This window comes from Pocillopora damicornis, chromosome 7, assembly GCF_964200805.1.
Source record: "Pocillopora damicornis chromosome 7, jaPocDami1.2, whole genome shotgun sequence".
In the NCBI taxonomy this organism is placed as follows: Eukaryota; Metazoa; Cnidaria; class Anthozoa; order Scleractinia; family Pocilloporidae; genus Pocillopora; species Pocillopora damicornis.
The window spans coordinates 16,472,117-16,485,762 of NC_142676.1; the positions used below are offsets into that span (position 1 = coordinate 16,472,117).

At 35.9% G+C, this 13,646-nt stretch overlaps 2 protein-coding genes across 4 annotated transcripts; both read left to right on the top strand.

Annotated features, from left to right (window-relative positions):
• The first annotated feature begins 1,078 nt into the window (after nucleotides 1-1,078).
• On the top strand, nucleotides 1,079-6,867 carry LOC149042851 (uncharacterized). Its single transcript, XM_089212044.1, has 6 exons — nucleotides 1,079-1,529; nucleotides 3,346-3,413; nucleotides 3,944-3,985; nucleotides 4,135-4,167; nucleotides 5,157-5,330; nucleotides 6,012-6,867. The coding sequence occupies exons 1-6, from the start codon at nucleotides 1,220-1,222 to the stop codon at nucleotides 6,186-6,188; spliced, it is 804 nt and encodes a 267-aa protein (XP_089068170.1). The 5' UTR covers nucleotides 1,079-1,219; the 3' UTR covers nucleotides 6,189-6,867.
• A 1,565-nt stretch (nucleotides 6,868-8,432) lies between these two features.
• Nucleotides 8,433-12,742, top strand: LOC149042852 (uncharacterized). Of its 3 annotated transcripts, XM_089212047.1 has the most exons (10): nucleotides 8,433-8,919; nucleotides 9,314-9,381; nucleotides 9,884-9,928; nucleotides 10,051-10,083; nucleotides 10,367-10,462; nucleotides 10,887-10,985; nucleotides 11,300-11,387; nucleotides 11,653-11,730; nucleotides 12,500-12,577; nucleotides 12,725-12,742. In XM_089212047.1, exons 1-7 carry the CDS (start codon nucleotides 8,601-8,603, stop codon nucleotides 11,348-11,350), a joined length of 711 nt encoding a protein of 236 aa, XP_089068173.1. In that variant the 5' UTR covers nucleotides 8,433-8,600; the 3' UTR covers nucleotides 11,351-11,387; nucleotides 11,653-11,730; nucleotides 12,500-12,577; nucleotides 12,725-12,742. The 3 variants fall into 3 exon arrangements, with proteins under 3 accessions (XP_089068173.1, XP_089068172.1, XP_089068174.1); XM_089212046.1 differs by lacking the exons at nucleotides 12,500-12,577; nucleotides 12,725-12,742 and adding an exon at nucleotides 11,839-11,899; XM_089212048.1 differs by lacking the exons at nucleotides 12,500-12,577; nucleotides 12,725-12,742 and adding an exon at nucleotides 11,839-11,899 and having other exon boundaries at nucleotides 8,443-8,919; nucleotides 9,887-9,928.
• The last annotated feature ends 904 nt before the right edge of the window (nucleotides 12,743-13,646 follow it).

Sequence of the window (13,646 nt, forward strand, 5' to 3'; positions counted from 1 at the left end):
TGAGTCGATTTGGAGATAGACATCTGCGCGTGATTTTTCTCTTTCTTCCGGGAAATCAAATTCAGGGAAAGGCGCGAGACATCTATCCCAGTGTAAATCACTTGAGTTCAGAAATGATCACTTTTCTCACTTGATTTCCCTTAAAAAAAAATTTTTTTTAATAAAAAGGGTCTAGGATGAACCTTTCTCCTTGTAGATCGAGGAATAACAAATTTTATTGAATCAAAGCGTTTATTCTAAGTGCCAAATCGAAATTATACCCTGATAAGGATTTGGGTTGTGTAAGTGTCGTCAGTGAATAAATCATATTTTACCATAAATGTAAAAATTCTCGTGCGCCTTTTGTTGATGAATAAGATTAAAGTTTCTCTTGTTTTGTTTGAAAGAGGTACGTGATCGATCTCGCGTTCAGAGTAATATTTAACGTGAGTAAGTATTAAGGAAAATATGTGATCAGACATGTTTTGAGCAGGAGTCACGAGACACATGAAAGCTATATTTTCTTTGTCATATTAATTACATCCTGCAGACTGAAAAAAATACAGTTATGTATCTTCTCTGTCGCAAGATTGCAAATCGTGATGATCAAAGCCATTCTTAAATACGTTATGAACAAGGTCATAAATAACAACACGGAAATTAGACTAGAAAACAAAGATGGAGATGGAAAAACAAACAAGAAAAAGGAAACTGGAACCCACGAGGATGTATCCTTAATAAAGATCAATTCCACTTTTTGCTCAAACATGGATCTGGAGAAAATTCTTAACCAGTATTACCTATTCCAGAAAAGTGTTTCTCCTTCAAAAACATCTCTAACATTAATGAAAATGACTTGAACTATTTACATCTTAAACACCAAAGCTATGCGCTCCGACTGATGAAAGGAGTACCCCAAAGGTCAGGAAATGTAGAAACATAAAACCAATTTCTTTTCATCAAGGTATTCTGGCGGCAAAGTCTCACGAGGATTAATACTAAAGTTTCTTTAGACACCACTCAGGTCGCCTTCTTAAACGACTTATATTTCACATGATTCGGCCTCGAGGACATACGTGATCGGACATGTTTTAAGCACGAATCACGAGGCTGTTTAGGACGGTGTGGTCTAAACATTACAGCGATCTTTTCTTGGTCACTGTACTGGCTATCGTAAGATTGGACACCTTCGTGATGGTAAAAGTTCGAGGATAATCTCTCTCCAAAGGATTCATACACAATGAGCGAGCTTACGAATAACAAAACCGAAATTCAACAGGAAAATGTTTATTACGAGATGGAATACAAAGCAGAAAACGAAGATGGAACCTATGAAAAAGTTATTGTTAAAAATGAAAGTCCCCAGGAACGACTAAGAGAGAGAGCACAACCGTATAAAGATTCAGGAGAAGTAAAATCTCGCTACTTCCTTTTTTTTGTGACTGCCATTGCTATTGCTTCCCTCTTGACAGCCGCTGCCGCCATGGTTTTAGCCTTTGCAATGACCAATTCACGAAGCGATGTTTCGACAACTAGAGAGTCTTGTTGCGGTAAGCAAAAAATCATACTAATCATTTCGAAGTGGATGGAGTGATAATGCGATGTCATTCAAGAAAAAAATTAATTTCCCGAAACACTCTTTAGTTCATAGGGTATTTAAATATAAAAGCTTCCGGTTGCCTAGGCGACTTTATAGTCAACGAAGTAATCAAACTCAAACGATTCTTTTGTATGCCAAGTCTCCTTGAGTTGAAATGTGGTTATTTTTATAAAATGTTGTCTGTCAGGGCCTCCATATATTTTGTGTAATTCAGAAAACAGAGCATATAAGGCATATGTCCCTAGAACTGAAGTGCGCTGACGATTTTAATCGATGTCGAATCAAGCCACGTGAGGGAAGGGCATAGGGTAAAATATGGACTGGACTATTTTTTTTGGAACATTTTATAGGGGCGGGGAAAGCACACCACTAGTTCTCAGGGAGGGGTGGGATGCAGTCTATATCAGCACTAAGGGAGGGGTGGGAGGCAGAGTGTTGTTACGCAGGGAGGGGTGAGAGACGAACTTTACTACGCAATGAGGGGTGAGAGATGGTTGTAATAGTAAACACTACTGGTTAATGGAGCTTTCACTCGTTCGTACAAATTATTTTAATCGGTTTTTTGAATGACTTTTTGAATGACAAAATTTTAGCACTGGGCCGCGGCGTTTCTTCATTTTTTTTGTCATGCGAAAGTGAAACTGCCAAGTAAACACTGGACTTTAATTTTTATTGAAAATATCGTGTTTACGATCCTCAGTCCAACTTTTGCACCATCAGTTGCTTCACGTTTCCCTTTGTGAATACAGTATGTAATTACTAAATTTATCCATCTTCCTTTTGTCATGGATCTTATCAAACGAGATCACGGAATTTCCGGTTCTTAGCCCTTAACTTAGTTGCATATAGAATTCACAAGCGTTATCGCAATTTTAAGGCTGATACCTTTACTGTATAAGATCATCAGTGAACGATCCATGTTCTTGAAGCGACCAAAAACACTGCTGTACTTGCAAAATGGGAAAGCGCAAATATCGATTTCATCCGTTTCGCAAACAAAGGAGTAAATCACCGACACCGGAAATTGCGACCAGGTATTCCTCGCGACTCCCTAGGTTTGTTTTCCAATTTGCCCGGGCCGCTGCCGATCACTTCTTGCGTAAAGCAGGTGTGACTACTGTTGCTCGCCGATATTTTCCGTCGGCAAAACGTAGAGGTCCAGTGTTCACGTGGCAGTTTCGCTTTAGCATGGCAAAAAATTGAAGAAACGCCGCGGCCCAGCGCTTACAATTTTGACATACAAAAAGTTAGTCGAAAAACCAATTCAAATAGTTTGTACGATCGAGTAAAAGCTCCATTACGCAGCAGTGATTACTATCACAACCACCCCCTAAATAGTGTTGAAGGCACAATTGTACTATTCACACAATACCAATTGATTGCCAAAATTTTTGAGCTTATGATATCAATTTAAAATTATGGTATTAATTGAAAAAACACTCCTCCCAAGTGACTTCAAAGTAACCACTCTTATTGACTCTGACTACTTTAGGAATTTTGGGCAGATCTAGGAGCCAACGTCATTGCTGCAAGACCTATGTGCTGTTGTAAGACTCGTTAGTCCTTTTTGGCCATGTAGCCAGCAGATAATAACTTGCTCATCAATGAACCCTTTGCAACGTTGAAGTGTATAAGTAAACTCAACTATTGTAAGAGCTACGTGCTTGCAAAATTTCACTTGAGGCCAATAAAACAGGATGAAAACATCATCGGCTTTAACGTTAATTAATTGATTAATTTATTTATTTATCCATTTTTCACTTCAGAAATGTCAGAAATTAACAAAAATCTACAAGAGTTGAAAAATAACTTCTCGGCTCCTAGAGAATCCTCGGTAGGAAAAAAAGTTTTTTTTTATCTTTATTAACCTTGAAAATAAATTTATGGCGTTTTCAAATCTATCGGGACAACCACTTCTTTCCCAAACTGTCATGTTACCATGCGTTTTTCCTTTTAAGTTTATTTCGTCTTACTCTTACTTTATTTCATTTCTATTCCTTCCTTTTCCTTCCCTCCTAATTTCATTTCTGTCAAGACACTTTGACTCAAAATTATGGAGAAAATTCGTACATTTGGGAATAAACTACGTAAGAAATTATAATGTGGATGTCTTAAGATGTAAAAGAACCAAGAGTTATCCAGCTGTTTTTAGTTTTATCGCTATCGTAAATTTTCATCATCAGCCACAACGTTATTGCCATTTCCTACTATCATTATTGTTATATTATCTCTTATTTGCATCGAGCATGCCAAGAAGTGTACATGTGGCCTTGTAACATAAGAGAAACAACTAAACAACTAAACACCTAAACACCCAAGAGATAACTTAATCGTGAACACTGTTCAATTTTTTCGGTGCAATAGGTCTCAAAGAAGTTAAGGGAATTGGACGCTGCATTAGCTAACGTAAGTTTTCCACTGAGTGCTTGACAACTGCTTAAATATCTTAAGACCTCTTTAAATTAAAAAAGGAACACTTTTTCTGCGTGGCTTTGAAATTGTGGGATAATTTAAGAGTTTTCATTGGTTAATCTCAGTTCTTATTTCTTTTGTAGATGAAAAAGGAGTTGGAAATTATGAAAAAAAAAGTAAGTCTCAGTCACTCTGAATTAACAGCAAAATTTCCTTTGCAAATAGTTCATAATGATATTCATTGACTGATTTATTTATTGACTAAGGATTATTGTTTCTGTTGGCCTTTTTTTATCATTATTTTTTTATCATTTTTGAGTAAGGTTTTAGTAAGGTTTTAAGTAAGTTTTTTTTGAGTAAGGAGGGGATTCGTCTAAAGGTGCATGAGAAGAAATTTTTGAATTTTCAAAAACAAATTGTTGAACTGGAAAAAAAATAATTAATCGTTAAAAATTTTAGGACGGTAAGAGACCTGTGACGCTATTTCTCGAGACTACCTAAATGGATCACCTGTTCTACTCATAGACACTGTAATTTTGTTGTTGTTGTTGTTGTTTTGTCGCTGTTGCAGCTGTTTGTTTTGTTTGTTACATTCAGGTATAGACAATCATTGTCTTGAAAAGTTGATGTGTTACTCGATATCTGTTGTTAGGGGGAAAATACATCAGAATTGTGGTTCACCCTGAATGGAACTTTGCATGAGAAGGTTTTCGATTTTCAAAAACAAATCGTTAAACTGGATCAGAAGTTAACAAAACTTTAGTACAAAAGTAAGCACGCTATATTGGGTAATCTCAGGCAGCTGCTGTTTAAGCTAGAAGAAAATAGCTAAAACTTTGAAAAAAAAAGTAGATGCTATATAAGAATGTTTGCGAGTATGCATGACTCACGTGTTCAATACGTAGTTTAAGATTTTAAAAATGTTACTCTTCGTCAGATTAAGCAATGATACCTGCAAGTGAGCTATAGTTTCAGCAATTTCAGAAAAGAAACCTGAATTTTTGCTTATAAAGTTCTATAATGCAACTGTTGCTTAATTATATTTTATGGTGCAATTATATGTATAACATTGTTGATAAACCTTTATACATCAACCGTACATTTGCTATTTAATAACGAGACTGACGAAGTAAAGTAGTTGCAACGTGTTATTTTTATTTTTGAGGTAAAGAACGTTAGTAAGGTGCCTGGTCCTATCGGACCTCCGGGCTACAACGGAAGTGAAGGACCTGCGAGTCGTAGTGGATCATCAGACTTCAGTCAATGTCAATTTGAAATAAAAAGTGCATCTATGATCCCTGGTAGCAATAGAATACTTGTACATATTGATGAACCATCAGTAAGTACATCTATACTTTACATTTTAAAAATACGAATAGATAAATGAACAGATAAAAAGGGATTTCTAAATGTAACATGTCTTTACCCCTTTGACATTTCCTACAATCTAAGACTACGACCTCAATCACTAGGGGACATAAACCTAACATTTCTGAATCAAGCCCAATCAGGAGGATGTTAAATGATCTTGCACAATTGCTATTGTGAGGTGAAGAAATACAAAAAAGTGAGGTAGAGCCTAGCCTTTCTTAAGGCCAGACGTTATAGTTATAATGCACACCCACCTTCGCATCCTGTCACTTTGGTGTACTTAGAAGAATTTCTTTAATTTGACTGGCTGAGATAAATGCAATTTTCCAATAATATAGACATCATTTCGAAAGTGTTTGTTTTGATTGTGCATTTGCTTGACCAAATACACAATCGTATTCGCAGGGTTTGAATGGATTTTCCTTGATTCACGAGCTCTGCCTCTGTAAAATTAAAAAGCTGACTCATCTTTTCTTTATGTATATTATCAATTGTAATCTCAATATTTTTCTCCTGCAAATTTGGAATGAACAAGCAATGGTTCGTGGAAAAAAATCACTCGAGCTTATCCAAACTAAAAGACCTTTGTAATGATGTGATTGTCAGTATAGATAACATAACAAACGTGTATTTCTTTATTTGTTGCCAGAACAAAAGAATAATGGCAGTAACATGCTCAACGGATTACGGCACTGAGTATAACCTTATGTCGAGGACACAAGGTGGCGTCCGGAGATACGTTTGCACCTGTAATGGAAAATCCACGCTTTTCAGTGGAGGAACTAGTTGCTACCTAAACTATTGGATTTGCCCCTTAACAACGTAATTACTGTACTATAAAGATATCGTCAATTTCAATACAAATACTGTTTTTTAGTTTTTCAGAGAGGCTGCATAACGCTGAGAGAATAGTCATTTGATTAGACTGAATATGTAGCAAATTGGGCAAATCATCGTGGTTAAGTATAAAGGACAAAATATTGAATTTCTTTCCACATTGGTTCAACTGTCTGAGGTGTGCTAAGGTGCATCATCGTTGGATAAAAAAAATGTTGGCTAGTGTTATGGTGAAATAAGAATTAGAAGTGAACAAAAGTGAAGTGAATCCAATAATTGAAATGAAATGCATGCTTATAAAAACGATTGTCTGCAGGTATTAAACTACTATTACATGTCTGTAAGCATGACGTCATAATTACGCAACTGAAGACTATCGTCTGCAGGCATGACATAACGGTTAATGTCGTTAATGCAGTGAATCAGAGAGCGGATGTGGTAACGTTTAGCTGTCTTTTCGTTGCCATCTAAAAGCTTTTATTGTAAATGCCAAATCGACATTCTACCCTAATAAAGATGTGGTGTGAGTAAGTGCCGTCTGTTGGACCCTCTGCATATTTCAATTTCACATTAAATGTGAATAAGACACATTTTACCATAAATGTAAGAATTCTCGTACGCCTTTGATTGAAGAACTAAAATTAAAGTTCCTCTTGTTTTGTTTGAAATCGATCTCGTGTTCAGTACTTAAAAGGACTTGAAATTTGCCTACCGGGTGACCTATCAAGTAGAATTTTCCCTTTAAAATGTCAATCTGTTGAGCCTCGTGGTTTTGTTTTAACCTAAAACCTTTTGGCGCCATTTGGTTGAGCAGAAATTGTTGTCGAGCGGTCTAATTTTACTCTAACAGCCTTTTAATTGCACACACAAAGAAAACAATGCGGATTTACCTGGTTCAGGAAGCAGATCACAGCAACGGATCGTCGAGTGTCACTTTTTATCAAGGCATCCCCCAAATAAAAGTCATTCCTTGCATGATATGTTGTGAAGACTCGCGGCTAAGTGTTGAGCGCAGCGGAAGAGTAATTTTGTAATTTTTTATAAGATTTAAATAGAAATCGTACAAATGAACCAACCATGAAGCGGCTTAATATAATATTTTTAATAAAAATCGTTATTATTTTTATCATCTCCTCTATTATTGAGGTCATGTTACCAATTTATAAAACTATGATGAACTTTGAGAAACAAACTGGCCATCGGTTTTACATTTTTATATATAAAAAAGATGACTGAACAATAGTTAACTCGGGACAACAGCGCGCCCACATGACGCTTATTGACTAATAATACTGGCATGACGGGCACAATGTCCACTTCTCCGTTAGAGCCCAAATAGAGCTGGTAATAACCAATCACGTCTGTGAATTTTGTAATAGATTTTAAAATTTTTTCTATACAATTTTAAATATTTCAAAATAAGATAACCGATGTCTATCGAAGTGAGAATTCTTTTGATCTCAATGCTTTGGCAAAGATTGAAATTACAGTCGTATGAAGTTTATGCAGATACCGGAGAAAAATTTGGGCGCAATCTTTTTCTAAAAGTTACATACATTACGAGCGAGCTTTTGGGAAACAAGACAGAAACCAGACAGTAATATTTAATGTGAGTAAGTTTTAAAGAAAAATTTGTGATCAGACATGTTTAGAGCAGGAGTCACGAGACACACGTCACATTTATTACATCCTATAGACTGAAAAAAAAAAGATACAGTTCTGCATCTCCTACGTCGCATAACTGTATTTTTTTTTATATAGACTGCAACTCCTGATGATTAAAACCGTTTGAGGGTAATCTCATTCTTAAAGCTAAATGCGTTATGAACAAATTCATAAATAACAAGACGGAAATTAGACTGAAAAAAAAAAGGATGGAGATGGAAAAACAAACAAGAAAAAGGAAACTGGAACCCGCGAGGATATATCGTTAATAAAGATCAATTCCACTTGTTATTCAAACAGTATTACCTATTCCAGAAAAGTGTTTCTCCTTCAAAAAACATCTCTAACATTAAAATGACTCAAACTGTTTAAACACCGAAGCTATGTGCTCCGACTAATGAGAAGAGTACCCCAAAGGTCAGAAAATGTAGAAACATAAAACCAATTTCTTTTCATCGAGGCATTCTGGCGGCAAAGTCTCACGAACATTAATGCTAAATTTTCTTTAGACACCGCTCAGGTTGCCTTCTTAAATGACTTATATTTCACATGATTCGGCCTCGAGAATATACGTGATCGGACATGTTTTAAGCACGAATCACGAGGCTTTTTAGGCCAGTGTTGTCTAAACATTACAGCGATCTTTTCTTGGTCACTGTACTGGCTATCGTAAGATTGCACACCTTCATGGTCGTAAAAGCACGAGGGTAATCTCTCTACAAAAGATTCATACACTATGAGCGAGCTTATGAGTACTAAAACCGAAATTGGACGGGAAAATGTTTATTACGAGATGGAATACAAAGGAGAAGACGAAGCTGAAACCTATGAAAAAGTAATTGTTAAAAATGAAAGTCCCCAGGAACGACTAAGAGAGAGAGCACATCCGTACAAAGATTCAAGAGAAGTAAAATCTCGCTACTTCCTTGTTGCTGTGACTGCCATTGCTGTTGCTTCCTTCTTGACAGCCGCTGCCACCATGGTTTTAGCCTTTGCAACAACCGATTCCCGAAGTGATGTTTCGACAACTAGAGACTCCATTGCGTCTTTTTGTGGTAAGAAAAAACTCATATTGATCACTTCGAGGTGGAAAGAGTTAATATACCATGATAATGCGATGTTATAAAATTCCCGAAGCACTCTTCAGTTCAAAGAGCATTCAAGCATAAAAGCTTTAGAACTAAAGTGCGCTTTTACTGTCTGAGTCACGCCATGTGAGCGAAGGCGTTAAGTTTTACATACCTTTAATCTATCTGTGACTGTAAACCAAGCTCATCTTGTTTACTCATTTTTTTATTTATCTATTTATTATTATAATTGAAACAAGAATGAATAGGGATATGCTACATAACACACAAACGGCTAAATGAAGTCTATTTGTTTAATATATGTGCAAATATTCATTGATTAATTAAATTTTTTTAATTTGTTATTTTATTTTCAATTTAGAAATGTCAGAAATTAGCAAAAATCTACAAGAGTTAAAAAAGAACATCTCTGCTCTGACAGAATTCTCGGTAGGAAAAAAATTGTTTTTTATCTTTATTAACCTTAAAAATGTATTTTATGGTGGTCTCAAATCTAACATCCACTTCTTTCACAAACTAGTACGTAACCATGCGTTTTTCTTTTTAATTTTATTTTCGCTTTCCCTTGCTTTATTTCATTTCCTCTCATTTTTTATTGCTGCCAAGACACATTGACTCAAAATAAGGAGTAAATCCGCATATTTACGAATGAAACTGCATGAGAAATTAAAATTTTGATGCCTTACAATGTAAAAGAACCAAGAGTTATCTAGCTATTTTTTTAGTTTTTATCACCATCGTAAATTGCCATCATCAGCTCCAACGTCATTGTCATTTCTATCATTATTGCTGTATTATCTCTGATTTGCATCGAGCATGCCAAGAAGTGTACATGTGGCCTTGAAGCATAAGAAAGTCAAATGAAAACACTAAACAACTAACCACCAAAGAGACAACTTATTCGTGAACACTGTTCCATTTTTTGGTGCAGCAGGTCTCAAAAAAGTTAAGGGAACTGGATGCTGCATTAGCTGACGTAAGTTTTCCACCGAGTGCCTGGCAACTGCCCATATCTCTTTTCATTGCGATTGGAATTTGAAATTGTGGGATAATTTATTAATCTTCACCAGCTAATGTCAGTTCTTATTTCCTTTGCAGGTAAAAAGAGAGTTGGAAATTACGAAAAAAAAGGTAAGTCTCAGTCATTCCGGATTTACAGAAAAATTCCATAGGCAAATAATTCATAATGATATTCAATGACTGATTTATTTATTAATTATGGACTATTCCTAATTGTTATTATTGGCATGTTTATTATTATTTCTTTATTATATTTGAGTATGGAGGGAATGCGTCGAAAGAAATTGTCGACTTTCTTTCTAAAAGAAGAAACCCTCGCATTTGTCCGTCTACAAAGTGTTACACACAAATATAAACAATTATTTGTTTTGTTTTATTCGATGTATTTTTTTAGGGCGAAAATACAGCAGAATTGTGGCTCATCCTTAATGGAACTGTACATGAGAAGTTTTTTGATTTTCAAAAACAAATTCTTAAACTGGATCAGAAGGTAATAAAATGAATTAAATAATCGTTAGAATTTTAGCTCGGTAACAGATCTTTGATTTCGCTATTTCTCGAGCATCCCTAAAGGCAACACCAGTTCTAATTATAGACAGTAATTTTTTTTTCAATTGTTGTTCTGTTGCGGTTGCATCTGTTTGTTTGTCTTTCAATTTCTTTGCAGACGTTTGCCCAAAAACCACACGTTTTTTTTTTTAATTCACGAAAAATTATAAGAATATTGAGTAGCTCCGTTGGTAAAAGCCACTCAGAGCCAACATGACTTCTAGCTAGAAAGCCAGTTGAATGTCAATAGTGGTTAGAGAACAAATAAAGTGCGATCTGAGATTATAAATTAAGGACTAAAATATTCAGAGAAGGTATGAACGCAGTGTACAAGCTTTATTCCTGAAAAGGCTATTTCATTTCAGGTTGATCAGGAGTTTAAAAGAATTCGGCAAGATGTAAAGCAGACAGAAGGAAGTTTGTTGGATAAAACGAACGCATCTCTGCAAGAATTCGAAAACAAGGTATAATCGGGTTAATCGTTGTTGTTACTCTTATTGTGGTTGTTGTTTTCTCTTGGAGAAAGCTGGAGAATTCCTATTAACCCTCTACCCTTGGGGCTGGTGAGTTCTATTCAGGTCCGAAATGAATAATTGATCAATCTACCCAAATCAAGTTTTTTTCTGACTGAATATCTTGGTTTTCGCCAGATTTGACCTCTGCATGAGTCGCCAAACCCTAAAGACTGAGGAAATTTTCATTTAATGCATCTTTCAGCCCAATTTTAATTCAGTTAAAAAATTGATGACTTGAATGAATTAATATTTTGAATTGATAGGTCAACGGTGAAATTAGAGTTGTTTCACTCAAGCTGAATTGCCCATGGTGACTATTTATCTTCTTCACTGGAATCACAAAGGAAAAACGTAAGCATATGCCATTGCAATATGTATTTAATGAATGCCTTCATTTGATCAAATCATAACCATAAAGAGAGATTTCCTCATTTTCCAAGTGAGTACCTCTGTTGAAAATTTTGGAATTACCCTGGTTAGTTGTAAGGCTCCTATCCTCCTCTCCCTCTCCACCTTTTAAAGTATACATTTGCATTTATTGTTCAACTTCGCTAATCTGGTATTACGTCAAAATCATCGTATAATTATTTAATAAGATATACCTTTCCTCATTTAGGTAACGAATCGTTTTGGAAAACTTGAACTTAGAGTTAAAATGGAGGAAGAAAAGTCTAGCAACATTAAAAAAAGTTCGGTAAGTCACTAAATGCGGACGCCTTGACTTTTCACAGAATTGCAAGTGTCGGTAACATAAGTGCAAGTGCGTGCAATACCTAACACAAAGTCATCTTTTCTTCTGAAGGATCACCACTCCGAGTTGATCCAGTACTTGACTAATATACTGAATGACATTCGGGAAGATATGAGGAATATGTCTCGAGAACAATCCACGGCTTTGGAACTAACTCAAAATTCCACAGTTGCGGAACTTCTAAGAGTTCGGATGTTGGTGAACTCAGCGCAGACGATTCTCTTGACACAGTTAAAGAAAGTGCATGAAAACATGACTGAGAAGGTGCCTTGTTTTCAATTGCTTGTTCTACGGTTTAACATCATAGGCCATCATATGACATAGCTTACCAGGAGTCCATTGGGCTCCTGAGCTTACTTATCACGTACTCCTTCTGAAGCAGCCTGCTTTTTCAACTTTTTTCTAAGCATAACATTCAGCGAGACTAAAAGAGGAAATAACAATTAAAAAAACAACTAAGTTGCCTTGGCATCGCCTTAGGCCAGCAAATTAGCCAATCAGCATAAAATTATCTGCTTAATTTACGTATGTGCCCAACGTTGGCCAAGAACCGGTTCATGGTCCTGGATCCGCCAAGTATGTCGTAGCTGTGTTACTTAGGGAGCCCATAATTTTTAGTTTTCACCCAATAGCAGCCACTTTTTTTATTCAGTTCTTTCGTTGCTTACTTATTTTTTCACTCATATGAAACCTTCTTTTTTAAAAAACTCAGGTAACAAAGGAAAGTGAGAAACTTGATACCAGAATAAAAGTTGAGGAAAACAAATCAAATAACACAAAGCAGGTCACGGTAAGTAGTTAATATCTTCATTTTTTTCATAGTGTTTTCCCAGTTTTGAAAAAGGTAAAAAGACCATTTGTTGTGTACAAGAGTCAAAAAAATGTGAACCTGAAAGGTTTTTTTCGTCATAAGCGTTATTTTTTTTATTTTCCCAAGGATCAACACCTCAAGAGGTAAAGAGATCAACATTACTCGTAAAAAAATGAAAGAAGAGTCAAAAAGGTATTTGACCGCGCTATGGTTGGCAGGAAACTCTGCAAAAACGGATCTTCAAAGTATACGCATGGTTTTGAATGCAACGCGTGGTAATATTGTTAGACAGCTAAAGGAAGTGCAAGACAACTTGACTGAACAGGTACATTATCTGTGATACTTGTATTTAAGACTGATTGAACCTCCCTTTGACCACTCCACGTGAGGGTTATTACACACAGTATTACTCTAAGATTATTGACTCAGAAAACATTTCAAACTTAGGTTGCTCTACACAGGAATAAACGAGGAAGAAAGACTTTATCACCCAACACACACATGTCCCGAAAAAGACCAGAAGTGCTGTTATAGTAGAGGGAGAAACACAACTATAACAAATACGAAGGTCTCCGTAATCGACAACTTTCCCAAGCGTGGAGTAAAAAAGAACTTTTCGTGAGAGTTCGAGCCACGAACCATGCCCTAACAAGATGCTCTACCAAATGAACTATAGAGAAGGGATTTTTGATCAGGTAATATGCTGATTTTACGCGTAACAGGCACCTTGTGTTCTCCTGAGATCAACATTGACGACAGCATTATGTAAGAGAAGTGCAAATTTGGAATGAACAAGCACCGTATGTTGGTTTAAGAAAATGAGCTTATCCAAACCAAAAGACACTGGTAACGATGTGATTGCCAGTATAGATAACATAACAAATGTGTATTTCTTTATTTTTTGACAGAATAAAAGGATAATGGCAGTAACATGCTCAACAAACTACGGCGCTGAGTATAATCTTGTATCGACGGTGCAAAGAGGCGTCCTGCGATACATTTGCATCTGTCAAGGAAAATCCACATTTTTCAATGGAGGAACTAGTTG